A 25,742-nucleotide genomic window follows, 5' to 3' on the forward strand; every position below is an offset into this window, starting at 1 on the left:
TACACCCAGTTCTCCTTCCCAAATCTCTAAAGTCTGTACCATTCACCACTCTGCTACTGGAACCCCAGAAAGAGTAAAACATGCTAATCTGATTGGAGGGGTGCCAATGCACGACTGTCCTTATTCACCTGTATGCCTCTGAGAATCCTAAACAGTACCACCAGGAAGATGTTCACTATCAGAGTCAAGGTCCTACGGCTACTCTGAAATGCTTCCCTCCCAACCTCAGCAAGAACAGTGTTCTGAGGGCAGACAAGGTTTGGGGTTTAAATCCACAGTGCAGCTAAACCACATGGTAACAAGATGCTCTGCTCCTCGTGGAGAAAGTTCTGACCCACGGCGATGTCAGTGGGAGTACAGCCCCAAGTTCAGCCTGCCATGATGCTAGGTGAGTTCAGAATTCAAGCCTGATCCTGATCAAAGCCTTACCTTTCCCAGAAATCAACATTCCAATTTCTCTCCATTCTTAGTCCACAGGCTTAGAGTAGAGATGGCTTCACCCTGGGTTCAGGGGTGAAGCACAGGGTCAGGGCTTAACTCAGTCAGTGCCTCACATGCCCCAGCCATGTGACAGAAGGCACCTGCCTCAGCCTGAGCCAATGGGATCAAACAAGACTGCCTGGCAGGGCTGGACAAAGACTCTCATGCTCTCTTTTGCTGGAAGGAAGGTGGAAGGAGGCAGGCCTAAGAACTTCTAACAGTTATCTTGCAATTACAAGGGGAGGGCATTCTGAGAATGGGGTCAACACACAGGAAGTGGGGGCAGGATGGGGAGAGAGAAGCCAGACCCTGATGACATCATTTGAGCCACTGAGCTGACTCCAGATTTATCTCTGGACTGGTCAGTTATGGGAACCAATAAATTGCTATTTGACATAATCCAGTCTGTGCTGGGATTGGGTTCTTTCCTTAGATCAGAGGAATCCTAATACTTGGGCTCATTAAGGGTCATCTGCCCCCCACTGAACTCTGAGCTCCCTGTGGTCAGGGACTGACTTCTGACTCCTTCCATTAACATTCAGTCAATTAGGCCGATCCTTGGCACATTCTGAGAGCTCCAAATACACAAGGATTAAATGGGTCATCTCCACGCTTTACAGAGCAAAAGCTATATACCCAAAGCAGAAAATAATAAAAATCTCAAAGTTCTGTACTGATCATTTAATCATTAGTTTCAGTTTATTCCCACTGTACTCCCCACCACCCCCACTGCAAAGCCGCCACATTATATATGGCCCATTACCTACTCATCCAAAGAATAACAGGGAGAGATAAGAAAGCCTTCCTCCGTGATCAATGCAAAGAAATAGAGGAAAACAATAGAATAGGAAAGACTAGAGATCTCTTCAAGAAAATTAGAGATACCAAGGGAACATTTCATGCAAAGATGGGCACAATAAAGGACAGAAATGGGATGGACCTAACAGAAGCAGAAGAGATTAAGAAGAGGTGGCAAGAATACATAGAACTATACAAAAAAGACCTTCATGACCCAGATAACCACGATAGTGTGATCACTCACTTAGAGCTATACATACTGGAATGCGAAGTCAAGTGGGCCTTAGGAAGCGTCACTATGAATAAAGCTAGTAGAGGTGACAGAATTCCAGTTGAGCTATTTAAAATCCTAAAAGATGCTGCTGTGAAAGTGCTGCATTCAATATACCAGCACATTTGGAAAACTCAGCAGTGGCCACAGGACTGGAAAAGGACAGTTTTCATTCCAATCCCAAAGAAAGGCAATGCCAAAGAATGTTCAAACTACTACACAATTGCACTCATCTCACACACTAGCAAAGTAATGCTCAAAATTCTCCAAGCCAGGCTTCAACAGTGTGTGAACTGTGAACTTCCAGATGTTCAAGCTGGATTTAGAAAAGGCAGAAGAACCAGAAATCAAATTGCCAACATCCGTTAGATCATCGAAAAAGCAAGAGAATTCCAGAAAAATATCTACTTCTGCTTTATTGACTACATCAAAACCTTTGACTGTGTAGATCACAACAAACTGTGGAAAATTCTTCCAGAGATGGGAATACCAAACCAACTTACCTGTCTCCTGAGAAATCTGTATGCAGGTCAAGAAGCAACAGTCAGAACTGGACATGGAACAACAGACTGGTTCCAAATTGGGAAAAGAGTACATGAAGGCTGTATACTGTCACCCTGCTTATTTAACTTATATGCAGAGTACATCATGCAAAATGCTGGGCTGGAGGAAGCACAAGCTGGAATCAAGATTGCCGGGAGAAATATCAATAACCTCAGATATGCAGATAATACCACCCTTATGGCAGAAAGCAAAGAAGAACTAAAGAGCCTCTTGATGAAAGTGAAAGAGAAGAATGAAAAAGTTGGCTTAAAACTCAACATTTAGAAAACAAAGATCATGGCATCTGGTCCCATCACTTCATGGCAAACAGATGGGGAAACAATGGAAACAGTGAGAGACTTTATTTTGGGGGGCTCCAAAATCACTGCAGATGGCAACTGCAGCCATGAAATTAAAAGACACTTGCTCCTTGGAAGAAAATCTATGACCAACATAAACAGCATATTAAAAAGCAAAGACATTACTCGGCCAACAAAGGTCCGTCTCATCAAAGCTATGGTTTTTCCAGTAGTCATGTATGGATGTGAGAGTTGGACTCTAAAGAAAGCTGAGCCCCAAAGAACTGATGCTTTTGAACTGTGGTGTTGGAGAAGACTCCTAAGAGTCCCTTGGAGTGCAAGGAGATCCAACCAGTCCATCCTAAAGGAAATCAGTCCTGAATATTCATTGGAAGGACTGATGTTGAAGATAAAACTCCAATACTTTGGCCACCTGAAGTGAAGAACTGACTCCTTGGAAAAGACCCTGATGCTAGGAAAGATTGAAGGCAGAAGGAGAAAGGGTCGACAGAGGATGAGATGGTTGGATGGCATTATCAACTTGATGGACATGAGTTTGAGCAAGCTCCAGGAATTGGTTATGAACAGGGAAGCCTGGCGTGCTGCAGTGCATGGAGTCACAAAGAGTCAGACATGACTGAGCGACTGAACTGAACTGATGCTACTCATCGTGCCTGAATCCTTTTCCCCGCTAGGAAAGGAATTTTAGAAGACAGGAATAATTTCATACTCTGATCGACCTGGGATTTTTTTTCTTTTTCCATTTTAAAAAAAATGGGGATAACACTGAATACTTTGAATGCAAAATGGATGAATACTTTGAATACAAGATGCCCAGAATACGCAGAAATCATTTAAAAGGCCTGTGCTCACTTGTAACACCAGGTTTCTTACTTCTACTTCCCGGAAAAGCTAAGTAACAGCTATGAGTTAGAGGCAAAATTGACACCTTAGTTCAGCATCTATCCTGTGGCTGATTCTTAGGAGGAAGGAATAAGATCCAAGCCCTCAATGTTCATCCTGGAGACCTCACTGACTCAAGTGAGGACAGGACACAGACCAACCTCTCCGCTAACTGCCTGCAAGAGACATGTCAAATTCTTTTCTCCCCAGATGAAATCTTAAAACCTCAAACACACACATAAGGGAGGGAGGGAGGGAGAGTGAGAGGGAGGGGAGCTCTCTGTGGGTGACACGGGTGGCGGGGCACAGTCCATTCTCCCAGGCCGCACCCTCCAGCTCCAGGCCCCAGAGGTATCGCCAAAGGATCTAGAAGGCCTGACTCAGTGTCATTGCATTGCTTCTCAAAAGATATGAAAAATCAAAGAATAAACAGCAAATTAATACATGGTTGAAATCCATGGCTCAAGTGAGTGTTTAAAACCATTTCCATTTTCCTTGGCTGAAAAGGCCAGATATCCACAGGCTATGTGAAAAAGAAAACAAAGGCAATGATCCAAGCAATTCAGCCTGAAAACTTACTGTGCTCCAACCAGAGAAACTTGGGTCCTTTAATGGCCGAACAAGAAATTAATTAAAATGAACCCAAAAACAGAGGCTTCAAATGCCAGAAAGACAGGTGCTCTGACTGGGTCACATCCCTGCTCCATGATCTTGTCCCCAGAGCCCTGTTCCTAATAACTGATGTAGAAGTACAGCAGCTGAGCCTAAGATGCTTCAACCTGTTTTTAAGATTGTCGTGCAGATCTTTTGTAAACTGCATTTCCAGTGCTAAACTGGTGCATACGTTTATCTCGTAGGTTTGTATGTTGGCACAGTAGTCATTAAGCTTGTCTTTGAAAGAACTGTTTGCCACCTCTGGAGGAAAGAGCAGAGAAGTTCCACTATGAAGTGAGGTATCCTGTGTTTATAGCCTGAAATGCCTTCCACAATTCCCTGCTTACCCCTCACTGCTCTGGGAATTCTACCCAGCATGTTCTGTCAGGTTTTGTACACCTACTGCCCAATTTAGCAAAAAGCAGCCCTTACTTTCTTGATCCAAACATGAAAATTCTCCAGCTCTCATGAAGTTCAAAGTCGAAATGCACAACTCTCCCTACAGACAGAAAAAAAAAAAAAACAAAAACGATTCCATTTCTCCTGGTCGCTATTCCCAAATCAGAAGTGACAAAGTTTCAGGACCACCTGGAGAAGGGACCTTATACCTCAGAAACCCATTCAAAGGGTAGTTTTCCTGAAAAAGGCAAAGTCCACAGATATTCCCCATTTGAACACACTGTGCGGGTCCCCAAGTGGTGACAGATGACACTGGCCTTGCCCTCAAGGCTCTCAAAGTCCAGTGAACAAGGCTGACCTCAAAAACAACAAGTCTCTGTTTCCCAACGCTTTCTTTAAAGTCAAGGACAGATCTCCCTGCAGAAAATAGATCCTGGAGATAGGCTGCAGAGAAGGAATGAGAACCCTGGGTGATCCCGCCTTAATTGAAAGGTTTCTTAATATACTTTCAAATGACGCAAGCTGCAGAGGAGGACTTAAAGGCAAGACTTAGTGCCTCACATGGGTTAAATTAATTCATGTCTCACCCTGGGCAACGTCTCCATGAAGTCACTGTGCTTGTCCTTTATGTAAATGAAGGAAAAAAACTGGCATGTGGAATGTGCATAAGGCCAGTTGCCGCAGGACCCACATTCTCATCAGTTTTGCCACCACTAACTTGCTATGACCTGGGTCAATCCCTTCTCCTCTCTGCTCTAATGCTCCAACTTGGTACAACCATGATGTCTTCAATCCTTTCACATAAAGTACTTCCTGTGAGAGACTTTGTGCAGCCCTGGTGACCTTGGAGTCAGCGTTCTGAACAGCCCTCGGGATTATAGGCACTAAAATAAAGGTGACTCCCACCAGGGCACTGGGCTTCCTTGGTGGCTCAGCGGTAAAGAATCTGCCTGCAATGCAGGAGCAGCAAGTTCAATCCCTGGGTCGGGAAGAACCACTGGAGGAGGGCATGGCACCCACTCCAGTATTCTTGCCTGGAGAATCCTATAGACAGAGGATCCTGGTGGGCTACAGCTCATAGTGTCACAAGGAGTCAAAGACAATTGAACCGACTTAGTACCAGAGCACTAGGCAGGACAAGGCCAGCATCTGCCACGGCACTGACTTGGAACCCCACATTTCTGACTCCTCCTGTCTCCCTCCTTGTGTCCCTTTGGAATCTTGCAAATCCTTGGAACTGACTACCTCTAAAGCAGTGGTCCGCAACCTTTTTGACACCAGGGATCACTTTCATGGAAGAGAGTTTATCCATAGACAGTGTGAGGGGATGATTTAAGTGAATTACATTTATTGTGTACTATATTTCTATTATTATTACATCAGCTCCATCTCAGATCATCAGGCATTAGATCTCAAAGGCTGAGGACCCCTGTTCTAAAGGGAAAAGTAAAAGTATTAGTGGCTCAGTCATGTCCGACTCTTTGCAACCCCATGGACTGTAGCCCACCAGGCTCTTCTGTCCATGGAATTCTCCAGGCAAGAATACTGGAGTGGGTTGCCATTCCCTTCTCCAGGGGATCTTCCCGACCCAGGGATTGAACTCGGGTCTCCTGCATTGCAGGCAGATTCTTAACCATGTGGGCCACCAGGGAAGCGCCACTCAAAAGGCTACCTACCAACGCAGCCAAAAGAACTAAACTCCAAAAATCTTCAACTTCTTCCTCTTGTCCAGTGAGCAGACCAACACATTCATTCATTCACTTTCAGGAGTTAGCCTTTCCAAGAAAGAATGCACTCCTCTCCAAGCATCTTCCAGCTCAATTTCTGTAAGACACATCCACCAGCTGAAGTGAGGGAAGACCCTGGTCTCCTCACTAGCAACCAAGTCCAGAAGCCACAGAAAAGCAGTGTCTCTGCCAGCAGGACCCACGGACCATCTCATCTGAGGAGGAGGCTTGCCAAGAAGCCCAGAGGCAGCTACACACATAGGAAGTTTGAGTGGTGGGGGAGGTACACACAGAAGACAGACCAAGCCTGTGGGTCCAGAGAACCAGCCTAGGTCAGTGGTGAGGACAGAAGCCAGTGCACAGGCAGAGATGCCTCCAGGCCAGCACCATCCACCAGCACTTGCTGCAGTGGCGGCAACGTTTCCTATCTCTGGATACTGAGCAATGCACATGAGGACTGTGTGACTAAGAAAATAAATTCTAAATGTGAGTTAATTTTAAGTTAAGGTCTCACAGCTACAGGTGACTAGTGACAGCGACTCCTGACAGCACCGATCTACACTGGTCTCTCACAGCCTGCACCCTCCCAACGAAAGGACCCTTTTATACTTAAAAACAAATGAACTTTGGGGAAGGGTCAGTCCATCCATAACGAGAGCTGAGTTTGGAGTCTGTGCGCTTCCAGGAAGATGCGAACAGTTCAGTGCTACCACCTCTTTCCCTACACACCTAAACTTACCACCTTCAGAAACAGTGGGGATGAAACTGAGGCTTCCCAGGGGTTACGCTCCAGTCCTGACTTGATTAGCCTGTGATCTTGAGGAAGGCATCTCCTCTGTGGACCACAAGGCATGTCATCACTAGGACAAGAGATTCAGAACAGGCCACCACAAAGGCCCTATCCAGCTGTAAGATTGTAAGAATGCACATGCCTCTCAGTCAAAATGTAAAACTTGTGCTTGAAGGACACCATCAAGCAAATGAGGACACAACCCACAGAAGGAGAGAAAATGTTTACAAAGCATGTATCTGATAAGGAACTGGTATCTAGAATATATAAAAAATTCTTACAACTCAATAATTTAAAAAAACTCAATTTTTTAAGTGGGAAAAATATCCGAATATGCATGTCTCTAAAGAATACATACAAAAAAAAAAAAGAATACATACAAATGACGAATAAGCACAAGGAAAGAAGCGCAACATCACTAGTCATGAGAGTTACAAATCTATAATGAGATATTACTTCACATCCTAAAGAAGCGAGAACCCAGCAGATATACATTAACAGGTGTCAGGAAAGATGTGCACAAACTGGAACCTTGATACTATGCTAGTGGGGATGTAAATGGTGCAGCTGCTTTGGGCAACAGTTGGACAGTTCCTCAAAACGTTAAAGTTACCATACGACCATATGTCCCAGCAAATTCTACTCCTAGGTATATATACTCAAGAGAAATGAGAATGTAAGTTCATAGAGCAACTTGTACATGAATGTTCAAAGCTGTATTCATAATATCACAATGCAAAAAGTGGAAACAATCCAAATGTCTATCCATTGAGCAAAGGACCCAGAAAATGTGACATATCTATACAATGGAATACTATTTAGCCACAAAAGAAATTAAGTATAGATACAGGCTACAACATGAATGAATCTTGAAAATGGTATACTAAATGAAAGAAGCCAAACTTGATAGATCACATATTATATAATTTAATTTATACAAAATGTCCCAAATAGGAAACTCCATAGAGACAGAAAGTAGATTTGTGGTTCCCTAGGGCTGAGAAGGCAATGGCACCCCACTCCAGTACTCTTGCCTGGAAAATCCCACGGATGGAGGAGCCTGGTAGGCTGCAGTCCACAGGGTCGCTAAGAGTCTGACACGACTGAGCAACTTCACTTTCACTTTTCCCTTTCATGCACTGGAGAAGGGAATGGCAACCCACTCCAGTGTTCTTGCCTGGAGAATCCCAGGGACGGCGGAGCCTGATGGGCTGCCGTCTATGGGGTCACACAGAGTCGGACACGACTGAAGCGACTTAGCAGCAGCAGCAGCAGCAGCAGGGCTGGGGAAGGGAGGGAGAGCTGGAGGAAAACAGGGAGTGATGGCTAATGTGTATGGGGTTTCTTTTCAGATGATGAAAATGTTCTAAGACTGATCTTGATGATGGTTGCATGACTCTGAATATAATAAAACCACTGAATTGTACAATTTAAAATGCTGAATTGTACAGTATGTGAATTATATCTCAATAAGGCTGTTTAAAAAAAAATGTGTGTGCCTTCACCCCATCTACTTAGTGGAGACCAATTAATTGTTATTTATTTCCCCCAGGTGCCAACAAGTGCCAGTGGTGACCTTCTGAACCTGCACAGAACACGACTTAAGTTGAAGACGCCACACTTATAAACGAGAGGCTATTTTTAAAGCAGCCTGCGTCGTCTCGCACACTTCACACACAGCAAGGGTGGAGCTCTTTCTGCTGTCACTAAGATGAAAAAGTCTAACCTAACCAGGATCAAAAGTGCATTTTTTTTTAAAGGCAAGGAAAGAAAAACTGCAGAAACTCACATATTCTAAGTCAGGCCCAAGGAGCCCTCCTGGGAACTGAAGGAATTCTACTTGTGTAAATTACCGACACGACAGCTGTGAATGATACAGTTACACATGTTCACAAGACCCCCGAGTCCTAATGGGGGTGAGGCAGGTATCCTCACTTCTGAGAAGTCCACATCTGAGTCCCCTGATTCTGGGGTAACATGAAAGTCTGTTGTGCCAGGGACAAGGAAGGCCTTTAAAAGCCAGGCTACAGCTGGGAGTGAAATACCTCATCTGACAGTGTTCCTGGGGCCAGTGGCTAAAGAGGAAAGTCTAGGGGGACGGATTCTTGGCACCAGATGGGACTGTAGACTTAGGGAAGTGTGACTGCAAAGTAGGAAGGCTGTTCTGTTTAATCAACACACCAGAATCACATAAACAAGTGTTGTTCCCTTCAAAGGAGGAAGCCTGGGAAGCGGGCGGTGTGGTGCTGGGAATACCGCCACCCCTCAGAGCAGCTCCCAGGGCAAACTTCTCCAGAGCCCAGGACACGCTCCTCTTGAGAGTCTCACAGACGAGAGAATGTGGCGCTCTTTGAAGACAGATTTGATTTTCTCAGAAATACCCAGAATCTCTTTAGGAAAAGGCTAGTGAATAAGGCCGGTGATCAACCTGATTCACCCCCACTTTGTGCCATAAACAAAAGCAAAATGAAAAGTAGAAATTGGCTTTGAAAGTGATTCTGAATACAAGCATTCCTGCATCACTGGGACAAGGGCGCAGCCTCAGAACAACTGCTTTGAAGAGGGCACTGTGTTTTGGTTTTGTAGGTTCTGTTGTTTTCATTAAACAATCACATTCTCTCCCACAGGGAATATCTCCCTCTCTCCCACCCCTCCTATCTCTCTCCCTCTCCCCTATTTCCATCTCTGCCCCTCTGTCCTGCTGTGGGTCCCCGCCATTGCTCTGTCACTCTCCCCAAAGTTCTGTTCCCAGCTTGCAAAGAGAGACCATCGGACCACATTAAGAAAGCAGTCAAAGCGATAAGGCAACCCCAGAGCAGCTGACACAGACACAGTGATGCTTCACTAACTGGTCCACTATTTACAAACACCCCGTGCCAGGAGCCAAGGAGAAGGCAGACAAGGGCAGGCTGGGTCCCCGCCCACAACAAGTTCACACTCTTGCTGGAAGTAAGAAAACAGTGTAAGACCAAACACACACAAGTATACGGCTCAGGGAACAGGCTGCACCCACCAGGGGCGACTCTGTGAAGCTCCCAGGGAAAAGCGCCCGACTTCAGCTCACAAACCACCGGGACGGAAAGGAGTCAAGACCCACGGTCAGGACCTCCAGCCTCAATGGTTGCCCAGCTGGCATCCAGGAGCAGCGACGAGGCCTCCCCCGACCCCAACCCCGTAACGCAAAGAGAAGGGAAAGGGCACGCTGCCCACCAACCTCCACGGATTGGGCCACACTGAGGAAAAGAGAAACAAAAATCCCAGGGCCCCTGTTCTGCACCTTAGCACTTGTTTTCTTTCCTCTTCTGAGTAACATTTAAATCAAGACAGAGCCAGGGTCTCCCACCTGGGCCGAGCAGGAACAAGACACAGCTGGTCACGTGGACTCACAAGTCCCCGTGGAAGCATTCGGGCAAGGATGCAGCCAAGTCTCGCGAGAGGCTGAGCTCTGGATTGTTCTGTGTTGCCTCACCAATAACTCTGTAGAGGGAGGCTACAGGCTTCCCATCAGTGAGAACCAGATGCTGATCACTTAACTCAGCCCCTTTCTTTCCTTGGTGTCCCGAGGGAAAACAACAGCTCTGACCACTGTCTAAGCGAAGATGGGGTGCAGTCCAGGTCCACGGCCTCCTATAACGGGCGGGTAACTTCCTGTTGATACGACACCAGGTCCCTCCAGCACCCTGTCGGTTTGTTACGTCTCAGGCTTTTCAGGGGACAGAAGGAATGGGTCTGTCCGCTGAAAACATCTCCTGTAAAATGGCTTTGGAAAGCAAATCCCTGACTCAATGAACCGTCCAGAAAACCTGGCGTGGCTGGAGGGGTCCCACCCTCACCTGATGCCAATTCTCTTGCTCCCTCACGGGCAGGAACCAGCGGTCCATCTTCCCGAGCCCGGGCTCCTCACCTGGAAAGTGGAGGACAGCAAACCCCTACCTCCTAGGACTGCAGGAGGCTCAAGAATGCAGCCGTGCTGGCAACAGTGAGCCCACGACTCCATGTCTCCCAGGAGTCAGGGCTCTGCTCACCCTGCCAGCCACCTAATCTCCTCTTTTACAGAAGAGGAAGGGACCGGGCAAGGAAGGGCAGCAGGAGTGTGTGACCACAGCCCTGACTGCTCACTCCTACCACCGACCCATGCACAAGAGCCCCCACACTTCCCCTTCATGAGTAACACTTTTCATGAAGTGAAAATGCAATAAAATCAATGCAATGCCCAAACTTAAAACTCCTCCAAGTCCCATTTTAATTGGGTTCACAAGGCGCCTCAGGAGATGGTCAGAGGGCCACCCTGACTCTCTCCAGCCACAGCCCTACCTGACCTGGCAAGGCCTCCAGGCGGCGGGAATGCTTCCTCTGGAAGGAGTTTCTGGGCCAGTCCCCCAAACCCAGGCCCAAACCAAAACCAGGGCCATGAAGCCCGCGCAGAGACCCACCTGGAGGTCGCGGCGTTGCGCTGCCCGGCGGCCTCCGCTGAGCTGCCCGGCATTTAAACGCCAGCGGCCTCTGAGGCCCGGCTTGCCTGCACCGCCTGCTGCTGGAACGCGCGGGCTGCGGAGGCAGAAAGCCCGGATGCGGACCCAGGCCCTGACAATTAGGAGCCCTCGGGCCTCGTGTAAGCAGCTTCACCACCCTCAGCCTTTTTTCCTCACCTGTGAAATGAGGCTCTCAGTAGTCTCTTCCTCATGACTTTATGGTGAGGATTAAAGGAGAACTAAGGAGATTACACATACAAAGCACACCTAAATCAGTAGATGTCAACCATGAGCTCGTAACAAAGGCTCTGTGCCTTCAGTTATGGTCAAGAAGACAAGGTAGGCCAGCCACCCAGAACCAGGTGACTGAGGAGAGACCCAACCCCCGCATTTGTCAACTGGCCCCTGATCCCCTCCTACCCTCCCACACCCACTGGCCACTGCCCTCTTTGCCTAAAATAATGAAGCCATCTACGGCCAAGTGATTTCTGCACGTTAATAGGCATGAAGAAAGTAAGAGAATAACTTATGAAGTAAAACAGGCAAGGGAGGGATGATCAAAACTATCTTACGGAAGACAAAAAAAAAAAAAATCGAGGAGATAAAAAAATCGAGATAGCTCAAAGTCAGCTGAATGCCCAGCTTGCTCTGAAGAGATGCTTTTGTCATCTGATTTTCCAGATGTCACAAGCGCCCCTGGCATCCTCAGACCTGCCAGTCAGATGGGAAATGCCTGATTTCAACCTGGATGCATGGCTGTAACAGAGAGGGTGGGAAGGAAACAGACCCGGAGACAGGAACCCTGGCCTGAGACCCCACTTGGCTCCTCTCTCACTGCGACCCTGAGCAAGTCAACTGCTGGGTCTGGAGGAGGAACACATCCATCTGAAGGTCTCTGGGGTCCTGCCCAATCCCAGCCAGGGTAAATCAAAACCAGCATCTAAGCTACTGTTCCCCACCCCCCATCCCCGGTCTTTAAGATTATCAGTTAGCTTATTCAGCTGACAGACCTAAAATAGCACCAAAGCTTTCTCAGCCCCAACCAAACTAGTCCCAACTCCACAGGGCTTTCTAGAAAAAAAGATTTCTTAAACACCTCTCTTTTACCATATTCTTGCTGGGTATAACCACTTCCCCACATTCTAATTTAGAAACTTTGATGTTTAATTTCAATCCCACCAGACAAAAATTCTGAAGAGAGCTTTAGATAGATTCACTGTTAATTTATATCTCAATAATTCAGAATTTGTGAATGCCCAATAAGAAGCACACTTTTGCATTATCTTAAAAAAGAAAAAGGACTAAGGGACTAATTACTGGTATAAAAGGGCATCATTTTAACCATTTACTCATTCAAGCTGCTTTTGTACAATTTAAAAGGAGTCATTTAAACAGTGTTTCATCATACCCCATTGTTATCTGTTTACTGAAGAACATTCAAGGATGTCTTCCTTTTTAAATATTGGTCACTTCTTTAGTACACATTAGAGTAAAATAATAAAACCACAGCTCTTCCAAAATGAGGACTTGGGAGTGGTTCTTTGCATTAATTCATATTATCCTTTTGTACTCAGGCTTAAACTAAGTTAAGGCAGTAAGTGAGTATGTTTAATGGACTATATTTTACACTTAACAAATGCTCCAAAAAGGACTTTATATATGATTAAATGATAGCTATTTTAAACTACTCTTTCTTTAATCTTCCCGGTTTTTAGTTCTGTAGTAATTTATATCACCAAAAAGCAAAACTGTTATAGAATACAGAAGTGCCTCTGGTAGGCCAGTTTTAATGCTGTGCCCTAACCCTTCAGGAGCTCTGAATCCAGACACCATCCACTTGTAGGGCATTTATTTCTCGTTAACAAAAACACAGCAAAGACGCAGCTCTCTGCACCCCAACAGTACCTTGTACAAGGAGCCATCTGTAGATTCCTGCTTGGATCTGCTTCCTAGAAAGTGCCTCTCACAATGAATGAGGCCGCTTCTCATTGTTGAGAGGATAAAAAACCCTGTAAGTCAGAAGTGCTCCCTTTTGCCACCACTGCTGCAAAGCCTAACGGCCAGTTCGGTACTGGGGTATTTGCAAACCATTGGCCTTGTGCACGGAGAAGGCAATGGCACCCCACTCCAGTACTCTTGCCTGGAAAATCCCATGGACGGAGGAGCCTGGTAGGCTACAGTCCATGGGGTCGCTAAGAGTCGGACAACTGAGCGACTTCACTTTCACTTTTCCCTTTCATGCACTGGAGAAGGAAACGGCAACCCACTCCAGTATTCTTGCCTGGAGAATCCCAGGGACGGCAGAGCCTGGTGGGCTGCCGTCTATGGGGTCGCACAGAGTCGGACACAACTGAAGCGACTTAGCAGCAGCAGCAGCAGCAGGCCTTGTGCAACCTGGGCAGATCTGCTTTTGGTTTGTATTCCTGGCTGCCCCATCTTTCATCAGCTTCCATTTTCTAAGCCACATCAGAGCTTTTGGAAGTAGAAAGGGCGACAAATCCTGTAATAAATAGCATAATAATAGCAAGGTTCTACTGTGCGTGAAAATAGAATAATTAATAATCAAGGAACACGAGACAGCAGAAACATACCAGGTGAGATATTTTTCTTCCACAACTAAAAGGAGTATGAAGGAAGTATTTGCCTTAGAACTCAACTGTAGCAAGCAAACACTGCAAAACTAAAGGCTCAGTTTTTGCATTAGGGTCTTACTTATCTGCCAGCTACCTGAAATGAATGTTTCCCTTGAAAGAATCCTGGTCCCCAAGTGCATGGCACCCAAAGCAAGGGAAAGAATAAGCTGCCTTGATGCCTTTCATCTCAGTCAGTGCTTCAAAAGAGATGACAAGTCTGGTGCTCAGAGTTCCAGGACTGGCTGCTCTAACCAGATGCTCTGGGTGTCTACCAGACATCCAAGGAAGAGGCTGTACTCTCTCCAAGCGCCTAAGATTTCCTTTCCCATGGCCTGAGATAAGGAACAAATGAGGTCACTCATCAAAGGACGACTGATTTCAAGGAGCTGCGGGGGTGGGAGTGTAAATCGACAGGGGCTTAGTGGAAGCCAATGCAGCAGGAAGTATGGCATTAAAATGCACTGTCCTCCCACCCAGAGAGTTGACTTCTAAGTAGTTATCCCAGAGAAATGTTTACTTGTACACACAAAGAGTACATACAAGGATGTTCAAGGCAGCATTGTTTCAAACAGCAAAACTTTAGGAACTAACCTAACTGCTCACCAGAAAGAGAACAACTAAATAAACTATGGCACATACATGGAATATTTTATGGCAGCTAAGGAGTTGTCAGATTTCTACACACAGATATGGAAAGATCTGTAAGACCCATTAAGGCAGCAAAAATATAAGCTTTACAATGCATGCAGTCTCCTTCCACTTGTGTAAAATTTTAAAATACCCAAACTGCATAGGTATCTATTTCAAAACGCACAGATGATATACACATACAGACATAGTTTAAAAAAAAAAAATTATGAAACTGATTATTGTGATTAGAAGGAGCTGGATAGGCAAAAGAAAACTGTCATTTTATCTGTACCTTTTTAATAGTTTAGAAGAACATATTCGTGTATTATTTATATAAATTATTTCTATACATTCGAATGATGATTTACTGTAAGAACACAAAATATGAAAAACAAAGAAAGCCTTTCTCTGACTCCACCTGGTGGGTTTTCCTCATGAAAGGGCAACCTGGCACAGGAAGCCCACCACAGCCCCAGCTACAAGCCTGGACCCCTGAGTCTGGTATGCTTTGCAGAGCAGGTCTCAATAAATATTTGCTGAATAATGGTGCCTCGACTTCCTGTCTTATAAACAAGAGTCCTTACACACTACAAAAGAATCTGTGAGTACGCCGTGCTAGACCTCCCCATGGATGCAAGGAAGGGAGGCAGAGTGGGCCCCTCAGAAGATGACCACGGCCGGGAAATCATGAACCTCACAGCCAGCCTGCTCTGCATCCCCAGGCCAAGCTGACCAAAGATACCCTCTCCTTCCTTCCCAGGTGGGATCCACCTGTCAGCTGCATCTCTCCTGAGAAGGGTGCAGCCGGCCTTCCCTCCCTCAGGTCGGCCCCCCAATTCCCTCCAGCCTGTCCCTCACGTTCACTCATTCAAAAATTTCAACAGGTGATTTCTAAATGTACCCATCAACCAGTAGGGAGGAGGAAAAGAAATTAGCAGAAGTAACTGCTTTGTGGTTCTGCAGAAGAAAGTCATTTTCCCCAGCCTGAACAGTGTCTGGGGCCCTGCTTAGTTAAAAATCTCCAAAAGAAGTCTCCATGCTACAAGGTGTGTGTCAGAAAAACAGCCATCTGTCCATCCACCCACCACACTCTGCCCCAGCCCTCATGCACACACAGAGGACGGGTCCTCAGACACTTCCTCTTCCAACCCCATCTTTAGCTTTTCTCACGGTGCCCTCCTCCCCACCTCCCAGGGCCAGTCTGCCTGCCCAGTCAAGCACATCACTGTCCACAAGAACCCCAGCTGCGAGAATCCCAAGCTCACCGGAATTAAAAAGGGAAGACATCTTCTGGCACTTTCCTATTTCGAACACATGGGCAGAACAGGTCTTGGGGACATATGCTACAGGGCTGATGGCAGAGGGCCCCAGGACTGGGACCACGACAGGAGGCTCAAGTCTATTCCAGAATGACCTCCCAACCCCCACTGCCACCCCACGAGGCAAGGACACCCACCAACAGTGCTTCCTGTGGTTCAGCATCCAAGCAAGCAGTAACATTCCACTCAGGCACCAGCATTCCAGAGCCTCTGCAATCTCTTTAGAGACTTTCCTAGGGGAGGTGCAGGTGAGGGTCTGTTCTAAAGTATCCCCCCCGCCCCGCCCCCATACCACCACCACCACCACTAGGAGTTAACAAGACTAAGTGTCTCTACTGCTGGGCAAGTACTTCTGTAGCAAGTCTTTCTCACGTTTTGCAGACAGTTAGGTTAGAAAAAGAAGCTACCCACGAATCTGCTACACGGGTCTTCTGTTTCTCACACAATCATTTTTAAAATGTTGAACTTGAGCTGAGGTTAAAGAAGGAATGCATCTCCCAGGGAGGGACCCCAAAGACCCTCCCTGAAGTGGGCTGATGGGATGCATGCTTCAGGCGGCATGTAAGGGGAGCTGCTAGAGGCCAGTCAGACTGTGCCTGGGGGACGGGGGTGCTGGGGTGCAGGGTGGGATCCCGAGACCCTCTTTTAAGCCCCGTTTCTAGCTGTGTCTGATAACAGTTTCTACCCTTTGGACTTTTCAGTTAGCTCAGTTAATAAATTACAAACACACACATACTTCTTTTTTCCCCAACTAAGTCAATTTGTGTTTCTTCAACTGGTAATCCAACAAGTTCTGGCCAATACACCAATATATCCTCACTCCAAAATAGGCTCATTTTTTTAAAATACGTTTTGTTTTTTTAAGAGTCTTTTGGTGTGGGCCATTTTTAAAGTCTTTAGTGAATTTGCTACAATATTCCTTCCATTTTATGTTTTGGTCTTTTTTGGCCACAAGGCACGGGGGATCTTAGTTTCCTGACCAGGGATCAAACCTGCAGCCCCTGCATTAAGGCGAAGTCTTAACCACTGGACCACCAGGGAAGTCTCTAAGATAGGCTCATTTTTAAAGGGTCTAAGCAGGAAAGTTCCAGTGTTTGAGGTGTGTCTATAAAACAATGAGATTCACTTTTTAACAATCCTTAAAGGATCCTTTGGGAATTCTTCTTAAGGAACTTTAATAGAAGTAAATCTGAATCCTTTAAGAGTTGGATTTGATTTCTAAAAAACTGCCGATACTCAAACTCCGTTCAATAAAAGGTCAATCTGGGTAACTTGTTTTTTGTCAACGTGAGGTAAGATGACAAAAGAGATGCTATAACTTATACAAGACATAAATGGACTCACCATTAAGATGAGGAAACCAAACCTGGATTAAATGTTACTACACAAGTCCATCCAGTCTTGTCATTTTGCTGTCCTCCCTCCACCAACCTTCACACGAAATGTCTCACAAACACACATACATACACAAGTACAGCCACTCATACATGTCACACACGATGCTGAGCACAGAAGCAGGCTTACGATGCAGGGATTCAAAAAGTATTAAGCACGTGTGTTTCTTCTTTCCTGCTTCAAATATAAAGAGCTAAATTTGCCAAGAAATAAACAACCCTGAAATTAAAGGCAAACTCTGACAGGTATTTCCTGGGATTGTCATTAATACTGGACAATGAAGGTCAGCCTCTCAGGCAAACATTAATCATTAGCCAATTGTTGAAAATTAACTACTAATCTATAAAGGACGTGCCATGGAGCCCTGCACAGCCTTTCATTTATGGACCTACTCATTCCACATGCATTTCCTCATGCGCCTACTGTGCCCCTACGCAGAGTGAAGCTCACAACACCGTAGAGATCAACCAGACTCCAGCTTCAGCATGTCCAACATTCGTCCAAAGTCAGCTAGCTCTTCATCCAAAGAGCCAGGATGTCAGAGCCCAGAGACCATATACAGAACTGCTCTCCACACACCAAGTGACATCCCACCGTAGTTACAGAATAAGGTGAAAAGGGGTGAATGTCTGCAAAGAGGAAAGCAAGTACTATTTACACAGGCTGGTGGGCTAGAAGGCGGGGACAAGGACCAGAGAAGGCTGAACTGAGGGCAACACAGGACCCATCCTTAAAAAAAAAAAAAACAACAGAATCTAAAGGCACGCAGAAATACACACAGTTCAAACAGAAAGACACAGAGATGAGGTACGGAACTAAAAGCCACCTTCTAGGCAAAGCCCACGGAGCCAAGTTATGACACTGTTTCAGGTATTTCAATTCCATTCACACCATTCACTATGTGAGATGCTAAACCCTGGAGAATGCAGAGCCAATGAACTTGCTTTTTAAACCCAGGAAACACCGTGTGGGGACCTCAGCCACGGAGGACAGGATGCAATCAAAGTAGGCTGTCCCCCAGCACTCCTGGCCCTTGTAAAGCATCCGGTCTCACTGCCCGGAATCCCCAGGTGGCACTGCTTCACAGGGAGGCTCCCAGCACTCTGCTACTACCTGCCCTGGAGCCGGAGCGCAAAACCTACAGGAGTGCTCAGTAGGGAGACCCAGCTCCAATGGCACCTTCAGCCACAGGGACCTAAGAAGCAGGGTCAGAAGACCCTCGGCTCTTCAGGAGTAAACACTTGGAACTTGCCACCAACCCCCAGCCGAGGATTTCGGAGGCGTCCACGGAGAGACCTGCCACCTGAGGAAATCCTGAGTTCAGAGGAAAGACTGAAGGGTGAGGAGCTCCTCCTGAGAGTGGTCACTCAGTGGTCCTCAACAACCCGCGTTTATGAACATCATGTACACATCGCCGGGCTCCGTGCTGTTGGGGTTCCAAAAGGATTCACCGTGAACTGTATTCTGAGGAGGCTTGATAAGATAAAGATAAGATGTGCACATAAAAGACTAAAATATCGAGTGTTTCATATGCAAAGTGCCAGGAGAGCAGTGCAGATAAAAGTGTTACTTCTAATCAGGTTCAGAAAAGGCTTCACAGAAGAGACATCCTTTTGAGATTCCTCCTAAGGACAGTGATGACAATGAAGGGGTGGGAGGGAGGAAGCGGTATTTCAGATGGAGAAAAGGCCAGGAGGTGGACCAGCGTAGGGAGGGGTGTTTAGGAAAGGCCGGTGGATGAATAGAATGGGGCGGGGTGGGGGGCATGAAGGAGACGCACAGAGAGTCAAGCAGAAAAGGTCAAGCAGACCAAGGAGGGCGTGGACTTCCTTCGGAGAGCAGGTTGCCCCTGAAGCCCATGTTCACTCCTCTAGCAAAAGCCACCCAACCGCAAAGTGAATGGAGAGGAAGGGGAAGACGCAGGGGCTTTACAGAGGCCCAGTGTCTGCAACCTGAAAACATAAAGGTGGGACTTCTGTGCGGTCTAGTGGCTAAGACTCTATGCAGGGGGCCCAGGCTGGATCCCTGGTCAGGGAACTAGATTCCACATGCCACAAACAAGACCCGATGCAGTCAAATGAATAAATAAATTAAATACATATTTAAAAAAAACATACACACAAAGACAAGATGAAAAGGGCCTCAAAGGGAGTCAAAGACTTAAAACCATCTCTTTGAGTTTCACAAGCATTTTTTGTGCACCTGGTAAAGGGACAGGAGAAGGCAATGGCACCCCACTCCAGTACTCTTGCCTGGAAAATCCCATGGACGGAGGAGCCTGGTAGGCTACAGTCCATGGGGTCGCTAAGAGTCAGACACGACTGAGCGACTTCACTTTCACTTTTCCCTTTCATGCGCTGGAGAAGGAAATGGCAACCCACTCCAGTATTCTTGCCTGGAGAATCCCAGGGACGGCAGAGCCTGGTGGGCTGCTGTCTGTGGGGTCGCACAGAGTCGGACACGACTGAAGCGACTTAGTAGTAGTAGTAGTAGTAAAGGGACAGGGTGGTGGGGGCCACAGCCCTACCCCCCCCCCATGGCTGCAGACATTGAGGAAGCTGGGTGCCCCTCTTTGGAAGGTTCTAATTTGAGGCTGTTTAGCGCTGCAGAGCCTGGGGATGGGACGGGAGTTCCAGGTACTGGATGCTCCAGGTACTGGACTGAGGCTTCAGTCAGTTGCTTATGAGAAACTGAAGTTCGGAAAGCCAAATAAAGCATTTGCCACCACGGTGAAGTACAGGAATTGTGACTGTCCCCACTCTGACACTCCATAAAGAAGCGTTCTCTGCCCCTTGCCCATGCTAAGAAGAAAATTAAATGAATGATATATGCTTTCAATAAGTGGAACTGAAGAACCTCTGCTACTGACTGATCTAGGAGGGAGATGGCTATGGGAACTGAGTTGCACCGTTTCCATGGCTGCAGCCTCCATAGGTCCCTGCAAGTCCACAAAGGAAAGCTGCACAGAAACTTGAGACTGTTTATATATATATATATATATATTTTTTTTTTTTTTTTTAAACTACTCCTGGGAAAACTTGCTGCCCCCAAGGTAATCTCAAATGCCCAAAGCTGGCTCAGTGACGTACAACCCAGGCCAAACCCACACTGGACCAAGGGTTATGGCCGCATTTCTTCGGCAACAAAAGTAATAATTTCACGACAAACTACCTGCAACAGGCAGAAACATCTTCCACAAAACTGGCCCTGAACTGTACTCTAAGCGCTCAACATCCACATTCCCAACAGAGCTTGCAGGCAAAGGAAACCACCAGCTCCCTGACACATACAGCTTTGCCCTCCATATGGGTCTCTGCCCTTTGCCATTCACATTCATTGAAAGGTATTTACTACAGATGAAAAATAAGCTTCGTTCAGCTGCCTCTAAACCAATCCCAAAAATAGAGCAATCACTTTGGTACAAATGGGGTCAAATGTATTTAAAAAAAAAAAAACAAACTTGCTCCCTGGCAGGAGGACTGACATGGCATGGGACCTTGCTGAGAGTCAGGGGGAAATCCACAGAGTCTTCCCTTCCCACAGTGGGAAAAGAGATATTTAAAGAGTTAGGCAGAGATTAAACTCATTCGGCCATGTGACCAGCCAAGTAAACGAAGACACAAACTAGAATGCTCTAAGCTTTAGAATATTAAGAGGTCAAAGAAATATATGTTGGTTTTTTAAAAAGGCTTGCCAAACTAACACCCTGCCCCCACCCACAAAGACCACTGTTTAAGAACTGTCAAGAAAAGATCCACCAGGGAGGGACTACAGGGGTTGCTGCTGCTGCTAAGTCGCTTCAGTCGTGTCTGACTCTGTGAGACCCCATAGACGGCAGCCCATCAGGCTCCGCTGTCCCGGGGATTCTCCAGGCAAGAATACTGGAGTGGGTTGCCATTTCCGTCTCCAGTGCAAGAAAGGGAAAAGTGAAGGTGAAGTTGCTCAGTCGTGTCCGACTCTTAGCGACCCCATGGACTGCAGCCTACCAGGCTCCTCCGTTAGGAAGAGAGATTTATTCATTTCCTATAGTTTATTTATTTCCTATATTTATTCCCTCAGTTATTAGCTGAGAAATCCAAATGGTCTGACACTTCTTATATTAGTGCCCTGAATTTCTCTGGGGGAAAAAAAATCAGAATATTAATTGACTTATACATGCAGCTACATTAATTATTCTATTGATCTGAATTAATCTGCCTTTCTGAAAGGTAGTTATTTTCTAAGTTTGTTTAATCATGTTCTCTTGAGCTACAAAAAGCAACAAACTGGGTCACCATCCACGTTGTTAAATTTGGTAACAAGGCTGACACCATCTGTGGCCTAGACTGATGATCTAGCCCCACTGATGGGGGCTTTTCACTACTTCTGCTTCTCCTTTGAAATGACTGTCTAAAGGCACATGGCTACAACCAAATCAGAAGCTATTTAAAATACCCAGAGTCACACAAATCATCTCTAACACAGTATAAATATATACTAACAGTCAGTCTTTATCTGTATATCCAACTCTCATTTCCAGTTGTACTTGCAGTAGCAGTATCCATAATTTTTTAAAATTCTCTACACATCAGACTACAAAAGCCCGAAGATGAAGAGACATCACACTACATACAAAATATGCTGCACATCAGAGATGCAACATGAAATCCCGTACATAAACCATGAAGTCTGAAGTCATAAGAGCATAATGTCACCGTCTCCAGACCTCGGGAGAGCTCTCCCCACCCTAGTTCTACCTTTACCACACGCAGCTAAGAACATTCAGACCTATTAAAATACAGCTTCAACATAAGAAACCAAAAACAAATGGAACCAGATGAAAGAGGGAAAAGCAAAGCAGGAGAGAGAGAATTGCTGTTATCTGGGACGTGGCCCTCATTCACCTCATTTCTGCATGGGCTCCGGTCATGAAGAAGTGATCCTTGCAAAGAGGATGCCACAGCACCAGCAAAATCCTGAATCCTGAATCACCAAGGCAAGATTACAGGATGTCAGAGGTAAAATCAACCCTGGCGATCTTCTCGTCCAGTCCTCTGAATTGACAGATGGGTCAACAGCAATGTAGAAAGGATCTGGGAAACGCCCCAAAATACAGCCAGTTGACAGCACAGTGGGACAATTCCTAGTCCCATTCCAGTGCTCTTCAGTGCTTTTTTTTTTTTTAAACTATATCAACCTTTCCCAAAGGAAGTTCCATGAAACACTGTGATGCACGCTGCCAAAAAAATGTTTAAAGAATCCATGACCAATTACTTTTAGGGACTAAGCTGAGTTAAACAAAATGAAACTGGTTTTTTAACTACAGACTTTCCTGGAGCTTTTACTGAGTTAATGTGCACAATAAATCTTTAAGAGAGTAGTAAAGTATATGGAAGTATCCCAATTTATTTCACCATAGAATTATTTTATCCTGGGGCATGTCATAGGACTAACAGGAGGAACTTAGACACTCTATTATATTATTCTCAGAATTATGTTCTATGATGATTAGTTTTGTCGTGTTCTACTTCTGCAACAATAGCTGATGTACAAAATCTATATGATAACTCTCTACTTACCAGAAAAATTGACCAAAGTACCCCCAAACTCCCAAATAATACTAGATTAAAGAAAAAAAACAAAGCTAACATTACCAAGAGAATGGTAGAACCAAAAAAAGGCTACATGGAGAGAAAAGTTATTTTTAAATCTGCTACAAACCTCTTCCATGAAAAGTTTCACATCTATTTATACAAAATTCATGACTTTAAACACTTCATTCATTCAGTATAAATTTGAGAATACAGGTCAAAAGGAAAAAAAAAAACAACACCGTTGCTGCAAAACTCTGTGAAACATCACATGCATCATTGTACATTTCAACCACCCAGAAAGCCAGCTGCCAACTTCAGTACTGAGGTCAATGACAAGCACACATTAAGACAAGCAGCAATTCTAAGGACACTTACCAAGTTATGATTTGTTGAATTAGAATCATCTTCAGGGAATGGGATGTAAATAGCTAAGGCCACACAATTGGCAAAAATAGCCAATAATATAAATATGTCAAATGGTCTGAAAGTTTTTGTTAAGGTATATATGCATTATGCCAACATACACCATCTCTCTCATCACACTCTCAATCACACCATCTTGACCTGCTTTTTAAATGACAATCTTACACACAAATCCTTATTCAAATGACTGCTGTGATGCCGAGGTTTCCAGCAGCAGTAATCATCAGCGGTCAACTCACAGCAGATCTTCCTATTAAATGACCTCTCCACGAGTTCTTTTCTTCTGTGGCAAGGATTAGGTTACACTCATCCTTCTGTTGGACGTTCTATATGAAAACCTAAAAGTCCATCCAATTAGGGCACTGTGTGAACCAGGTTTCTGCTTCGTGTCGTTTTCACAGCAACAAGGGCCTTAGAAAGCTAAATTCCTGGCTGTTGTAGACACAAAGAAAAACCATCATGAGATAAATCTCTTTCACAAATCCCTGCTACCATGTGTTAGAGCCATTTTCTTGGTCGCTCTTCCTGGCCAGGTCTGCCTGGATCTCCTGTCTGGACTAGGACAGGACAAGTCACCACGGACCTTTTCCAAACCACCTGCAACTGTCTCGTAGCTATTCCAATCTTGTAACAAGTGAGTCAGGCTTCACCTCACTCCTCTGCTTTCCTTACTAATCAGCAGTTACCACTGTTTCAGATTAGAGCTGGACTGGAGCTCCGTTTATAATGTGTTGTTATTGTGTTCAATTCATAAACAAATCAAATACAAGGCCATAAGAAATCAGCACCAGACACTTTCAGAGTTCGATTTAACATTTCTAAATCTCAGGGGTCTGTCTGGAAGAATCACTCTGCAACAGCCTCAACAGATACTTGCTTAAACATTCTGGTGTTATTAAGAGACACTGTCAAAATGGCAATACAAAATTTGACATCTGCCAAAAACGACTGTTTTTCCTCTCTTGTTTTTCAGCCTTTCCAAATGCAAGGTTTCACAAGCAAACCAGTCTAATCTCTAATTCCAGGCTTGGTTGTACAACACTGTTTCTCCCAAACATTCATCCACTAAAGGCAAAGCCACAGTTTCACTAAACACCTCCAAGTCCTAAAGCTTGGAGGATGTGCACAGATCTTCTGCATTCACCTTGACTTCCTTTTGGAAAATCCAAAGATGCTGAAGGAAATAAAGACCCCTCATGTCTCTGTTCCATTGCGTTTCATGAAACCTCAGCCTTTTGAAGAACTTTAACACTCACTGAAACATGGATGTGAATGATATCATTCCCTTACTAATTCGATGGCTTATTTTTCGAGACACTTTTCCTTCCCTCATAGTTATTCTTTTAACTCACCTAGTATTACAAAATCTCTTATGTAGGGATCCAACTTTAAGGCAGTCTACTTTAAAAAGACTTCAGAAACTCCTTTTCATCTTTCCTTTTGGCAATTCCTTCTAAAACTTAAAAGTCATTTGCCCCAAAGCCATCCTATATGGAAACACACTCACTGCCTCTCCCATCGCCCACATCACCATCCTGCCTTTTAAATTTCCCGATACCTAAATGATAAACCAGCAAATCAGAGAAGTACTGATGCTATTTAGGAAAACCACACAGAAGACTACTTTTTTCATCACAGTGAAAAAGTTGCAGATTGCAGGTAATGCTGGATCCTATCCTTGTGCCACAAGATTCTGACAAGCCAAGCAGAACAGAGCATCGGAGAAACAGATGGGGCTGATCCTAAATATCCCTTCCTTGTTCCCCTAAGTGCAGGACACACTGCCTTGCCTGCATGTATAAACAAACAGTAGGTTCAAAAAACTCATTCACCCAGTGCTAACAGAGCCTGGCACAGCTGACTTTTGAAGGCTGTCTATGCCCTGCTCCCAGAACTTAAAGGAAACACTCAACTGAAAACAACACGTCACATATAGTTTCAGAATCTGTTCTGCAAACGCTTCCCATCTACAGGGCGGCCTCTCCCTGAGCTGGCAGCCACAGCCCCTGATTCCTGCACACACGTGTCTGGCGGTGCGGGAAAGGGAGTCAGCAGCACCATCCAGGAGTTCACCCCGTTCACATAAATTACTATATACAAATTACGGTGCACAAAGAGAAACAGCACCAGGCCTCCCACCTCACTCTGCGTGAAATTAATGACCCCACCGAGAGGTCCCTGCTTACTCAGAGTCAAGTCAAGCCAACCTGAGGAGGAGGAGACCTTTGTGACTAAGTACAATCTGACTAAGTGCTGCTGCCATGCCGCTGAGAGACCACCCCCCCCCGAGGGCCCCCCACTCGCCCCGTGGATCCCGCTCCCTCCTGGGCCGACACCAGTGTTCGGTCCTCAGACTCAAAAAGAACCTATAGAGAAAAACACATCCACACAACCCCAGCCATGTGAGAGACACCGCAACACCCTCTGGAGAAG

The 25,742-nt window shown here is 45.6% G+C and overlaps 1 protein-coding gene and 1 long non-coding RNA gene across 2 annotated transcripts in view; one reads left to right on the forward strand and one right to left on the reverse strand.

Annotated features, from left to right (window-relative positions):
• Positions 1–25,742, reverse strand: part of CACNA1D (calcium voltage-gated channel subunit alpha1 D) — a 346,288-nt gene that overhangs the window by 315,597 nt on the left and 4,949 nt on the right. Inside the window, exon 4 of the mRNA XM_081524957.1 lies at positions 23,262–23,367. Coding sequence (XP_081381083.1) covers positions 23,262–23,367 — 106 coding nt within the window. The remainder of the gene's footprint in view (positions 1–23,261; positions 23,368–25,742) is intronic.
• LOC145519917 (uncharacterized) lies at positions 20,314–25,463 on the forward strand. The gene is made up of 2 exons (XR_014064024.1): positions 20,314–21,118; positions 22,079–25,463. It is a non-coding gene; the product is annotated as an uncharacterized LOC145519917 (long non-coding RNA).

This window comes from Giraffa tippelskirchi, chromosome 9 (assembly GCF_054371585.1).
Source record: "Giraffa tippelskirchi isolate mGirTip1 chromosome 9, T2T-mGirTip1v1.2.pri, whole genome shotgun sequence".
In the NCBI taxonomy this organism is placed as follows: domain Eukaryota; kingdom Metazoa; phylum Chordata; class Mammalia; order Artiodactyla; family Giraffidae; genus Giraffa; species Giraffa tippelskirchi.